At 32.0% G+C, this 5,569-nt stretch overlaps 1 protein-coding gene across 2 annotated transcripts; it reads right to left on the bottom strand.

Moving 5' to 3' along the window:
- Positions 1 to 960: 960 nt before the first annotated feature.
- LOC105191276 (tctex1 domain-containing protein 1-B-like) lies at positions 961 to 5,120 on the bottom strand. 2 transcript variants are annotated; one of them, XM_019845115.2, is made up of 3 exons: positions 2,246 to 2,352; positions 1,861 to 2,054; positions 961 to 1,217 (listed from the first exon to the last, which is right to left on the bottom strand). In XM_019845115.2, the coding sequence occupies exons 1-3, from the start codon at positions 2,312 to 2,314 to the stop codon at positions 1,052 to 1,054; spliced, it is 429 nt and encodes a 142-aa protein (XP_019700674.1). In that variant the 5' UTR covers positions 2,315 to 2,352; the 3' UTR covers positions 961 to 1,051. The 2 variants fall into 2 exon arrangements, 1 of the variants encoding a protein (XP_019700674.1); XR_003113432.1 differs by lacking the exons at positions 1,861 to 2,054; positions 2,246 to 2,352 and adding an exon at positions 4,920 to 5,120.
- Between the last annotated feature and the right edge of the window lie 449 nt (positions 5,121 to 5,569).

Below are 5,569 nucleotides of genomic sequence, written 5' to 3'. Positions count from 1 at the left end.
TGGATTCTATCGGATTTGAATCTAATTAAATCATAGGACTCCAAGACAGTTTCCAAGCGATTAAGATGAAATTTTTAATTTTATTCTATCATGATCTATTATAAATTTAATTTCAATATTTATATACAAAATGAGCATTGAAGGAGTATTGAAATATGTATATCTCAAATAGTGATACGTACAAATTTGAAAAATTTCGCATTATATTTCTACTAAACTATGTAATTTTGATTAGACTCGATCGGGAGATTCGATCTCGCTCAATGAATTCATGTAAGTCTTCTCTTAATTCGCTTATTTCTTGCGATGGAAGTAAAACAGGTGCCGGCACGGCGATGTTGGCTCGTGTAATTATTTGAAATAATTATTAAAAAGCCCTGGGTACCCCTCTTTTATATAAATATTATATATATATATATACGACTTAAGAACATTCCACCACGGTCGCGCGGTATTATTTTTCTGTATCCCTGTATCTATAAAAGCGCGATATGAAATTTAAGGATGAACTTTAAGGGAATATACGACTGTATCGATTATCAATCGATCAACTTATTATTTTATCATCATCATCATCGTCATCATCGTCATCATCATCAGCATTTCATTATTATCATCGTATTATTATGATTGCCGTTATTAATATTATTATGATAATTACCTCGCTCTCGGTTTCCATTATAGTCATCAGTAAGTCCTTTAATTGCAATTTTATTATTAATAATCATAACGATGCATTGTATTTGTCGCTGTTATATACATACACATATAAATATATAAATATATAAATAAATATATATATATATATACATATATATATATCTCGAATGATATATTAATTTAATAACAATAAAGAAAACGTGAAATACGTGATCTAGTTTGTATGTAGATCCTTTCTTTAACTTTAATCTTGCCGACATTTAACTGACGCAATTTTATTTTGCTTAACTTTCTCTTTGTTCTCTTTTTTCATCTAGAATCAATGGTTTATTCTTCGAAAAAAATAATGATCATCAGAGAAAATAATGATTATTCTTCAATCTCCTTATGTTTACTCGTAATAAAGTCCCACGACGAGGCCTATCGCAGAAAATTCCTGCGTCTCGATCACATGAGTTGAATATGTGTCCCTTTCAATATCCCATAACTTGCTAAAATCAATTCGTACGCCTTGTCCTAATTTCTGAACGATCGACATGATGACCACGACTTTATATCTGAAAACAATATTGAAATAAGGTCCAACGATTGTTAAAACAAGGAATGATCTCTTAATACTCGAAATGATACAGCAAGAAATTTTGTGCACATTGCAAAGATTAAATATGCTAATAAATAATTCAGAGATACGTGCTCGCTGTAGTTGAAATATATATATTCTCAGTGAACATCAAGTAATAGTAACGTTACATCAATATTATAATTTCCTACTCAACAATGTAAGTACAATATAACACATGTTGCACATAATATATTACATCGTTGTGAAAAAATGAAAATATTATAACATTGTTGCAATGTTAATGTAACTCAATATTTATTGAGTTGTATACAAAAATATATAATTTAATTTTATTCAAATATTCAAATTATACTTGATTTATGTATCAGTTAAATTCATCAAATATGAATGATTTACGTTCGAATACTTCGTACGTATGTATGTGTGTATGTGTGTGTATATGCGCGCACGCTTATTATAATCGGGTCCCAGTCAGACGTTGATTCGATATTGATTCGATGTTGAAATGGTTGGTGAATCATTGATTCTTCAACTTTGTCATCAATCAACTTTGAATCAACGTTGTAATTCTGACTGGGACGTTATTATTGTACCGGTTAAATTGATGAATAGATCACCTATCGTAAAATTTTCTGTAAATTTGATCACGCACTTCTGCTGACATTTTCTGGCAAATTTGTATGCATATTTGAGGATGATATTTTATGCCAATTAAATAACTCCGCATCACATTGATCAAGATTTTGTCGACAAGCTCAGCGTTAAATTTTTTAATAGGTTCAAGTTGGTAAGTGTTTTGATATCTTGGAATCTGAAATACGATACTCTCATATTTTGCATTTAAAAATCACGAGCATATATTTCTTTCTTTTTTTAATGTTTATATTACATTTTAGTAATACTTGCAAGCAATATGTAACAATTGTAGTTGTTGTAGTCTTTTAAATTATTACGTATTATTTCTTAAATAATAAGCTCTATTTCATTTCAGTTTTACGGTACCTTGAAGCCAGCTTTGCCTATACGAAAAAACATACTACGCCTTTGTAATAAGGATATGCCAATATGCATTTTTGAAGCAACCTTACTAACTGATGTTTTCAAAGATCGTCGTGATACTAGAATGTGTATAAAACATATAATTTTATAAAGTATATTATAAATTAGTATTATCACTATATTCGTTGTCGTTGTTTATAGTTATAGTTACTTGTGAGGTTATTGCAATAATAACCTTAATAATTTTTCATTTTGCTATTAATTATTTGAGACTTACTCGTATTCATGTTTGTTACGGATATGACTTTACATAAATGTGTACCAAATTTAAAGAAAATTGCTTTATAACAACTGTGTGTGTATATATATTATATAGGATTGTTATTAACTTGGTATTTAAAAATTGCTTTTGGATGTTAATTTTAGTCCTTACGAAATTGTCGCGCTTATATTTTAACTATCATGACTGCCACACATATACCATCGACGACATACCAAGGCCGTTGCACACAGGACGCGGCAACGCTTGCCGCGCGGCGAAAGTTGATTAGGGAATATTGCAATAACCAATCGACATCCTACATGCCACATATTTCGTAAATACTATTTCCAGGCAAGCAAGATGCTGAATGGCTACCGCAATATTCCCTAGCCAACTTCTCTGCCACGAACATGTCGCGTCATGTGTATGTACAACCGGTTTACGGGCACGAATGCTTCCGGCCTTCAACTTACGGAATGCGTGTGTGTGTGTTTTGAAATTTTCTCAAAATACATTACACAAAACAACACAGAGATATTAAGTTTAATCGTCCCAAACATCTAGAAAAATTTAAGAAAATCACATGCTAATTCCATATAAATTCCGAATACAATCCATAATAAATTAAAAAATTGTCAGAGTAGAATAAACGCTGAAAAATAAGCGATATCGGCGCACGTAAGCGCTTGCGAAATAAGTTAGCAAAATCTAAACCAGGCATTTTTGTGAACTTTTGGAATTACATTTATAGTGCTCCTCGAGACAAAGAAAATGATACCTCGCTCGACTCTCTACGACCACGGGAAGTGCCTGAAAAAATTGTTTAAATTTTTGAAAATGTAGCTGCAAGTTTCAAGCGCTTCCCGTGGTCGTAGAAAGTCGGGCGAGGTGTGATTTTCTTCGTCTCGACGAGCACTACCGAATGCAATTCTAAAAGTTCGCAGAAAACGCCTGGTTTAGATTTTCATTTATCTTAGGATAAGGTTACCATCGATGGGCCACTTAAACAAAACGCTCCATAAAATCGTCAAATTTGTCAATTTTACAGTTTTGTGCATGTTAATGTAAATATTACTTTTCATACTATACATATCTAGAAGTAGCCGTTACAATTATGAAATGTTAAGTTTAATTATGAAATATTAAAAAATAAAAATAAGTGTCGTTGGCCCAATGAAGGAAACCGGTTGCCTTCATTGGGCCGAGAAGTTTCTATACATACGCCGGTTGCCATTTTAGTTTTTTAATACAATATCACTTTAATACAAGCCAATAAATTGTTTAAAACTATTTTGAGCATGATTCGTAAATATAAAAGGCTGATTAGAACCCAACACAGACCACAGAAAATACGTTGAAACATATTAATGATAGTTTTGCATTATTCATACGGAATCATTAAATGCTACTTTAAAATCAGGAGTAGGATTTTTGTTTACTGTTTTGTAACTATAAAATAATGTGAAAATCTACGAAATAACATTGAATTTTGTTTATTAGATATAATTTAAATGGAAATGAGAATTTGAGGATAATTTATAAATTATATAAAAAGAACAATAACCATATCTTGAAAACTTTAAAATCGCACAAAATAATTAAATTATTACTAATATTATTAATCAAATTATTACACAAATTACTGCATCAAATAAATACAATGGTTGTCACAAAACGAAAAAATTGTTGTACAGTCTTAAAAAAAAGACAAGACAAAATTTTTAAGTATTCATTCTTGCTGAGTTCAGTTGCACTTTTCGCAGTAATACACTTTGATCCCCTTTCTAACACCAGCACACTTCTCGTGAACCCACTGTTTATATGACAGACATTGAATCATGTCTTCCTTGAAGTCATCACAACAGATAGCACAGAACCATGAATCCTCGTTGGAATTGATATTTGCTGACGGCGGCGATAAAAGTTTAACATTGGCTGTCTTCTATCATTATAATTTCAATAGAATATTCATTTTACACACGAATGAGGGATACTCCGATTTAGATTAAAATTAAATTAATATAATTATTTTTATAATAAAGAAAATGAGATCATTATCTAATTATCGATTTAATTACTCGTGATAGGCTTTTACTAAATCAGATACAACGACATTTTATTGTACAACTCGAAGAAGTCGAAAAAATATTAGGCTCGATATGGTTTCCATGGTTGGGCCATCAGCCCATTCATAGCAACTCGGGCTGGCTCATTGAAGGCAACTAACAGACGGTATGTAATACGTCCATGACTTCGGTTATAACAAAGTGAACTTCCAATGTTAATATGGCTAAATAACGCTGATTGAATACAGTTTTAAATATTATCAATAACAACTAAAACACTATTAACGTCTCACTGATATCCATATTTTGTTGACACTGATAAATTAGAAGAAAAGTACAAAAATCTTACTTTCTTGTATAGGAACCTTGTTTGTGCGTGGATCAACTCACAGTCAAGATGGCGATTTTCAAGCTTCATGTAGTATAGTAAACAGTCAATAGATAGCGCTTACTGTTAATAACAACAAAATAATGGAGGTGGCTCATCGAAGGAGCCGGCCCAATGATAGCAACTCTCCCCTATAGGGCCATAAACTAGAAAACCCAAACCAGGCGCTTTTTATGAACTTTTAGAATTGCATTCGATAGTGCTTGTGGAGACGAAAAAAATGACACCTCGCCCGACTTTTTACGACCATAGGAAGCGCTTGCAAAAATTGTATAAATTTCTGAAAATGTAGCTTAAAGTTTCAAGCACTTTCGATGGTCGTAGAAAGTCGGGTGAAGTGTCATTTTCTTCGTCTCGACGAGCACTACCGAATGCAATTCTAAAAGTTCGCAGAAAATGCGCTTGGTTTAGATTTTCATTAATTTTATGGGGCCATAAAAATGAAAATCCAAACCGGACACTTTTTGTGAACTTTTAGAATTGCATTCAATAGTGCTCGTGGAAACGAATAAAATAACCCCATCCGACTTCCTACGATCACCGGAAGTGCTCGAACCTTGCAGCTACATTTTCAGAAATTTAAACAATTTTTTCAGGCACTTCCCGTGGTC

This window comes from Harpegnathos saltator, unplaced genomic scaffold, assembly GCF_003227715.2.
Source record: "Harpegnathos saltator strain DR-91 unplaced genomic scaffold, Hsal_v8.6 scaffold459, whole genome shotgun sequence".
Lineage (NCBI taxonomy): Eukaryota > Metazoa > Arthropoda > Insecta > Hymenoptera > Formicidae > Harpegnathos > Harpegnathos saltator.
Note: the sequence above shows the minus strand (reverse complement) of the source record. Positions and strands in the feature narration are given on the sequence as shown.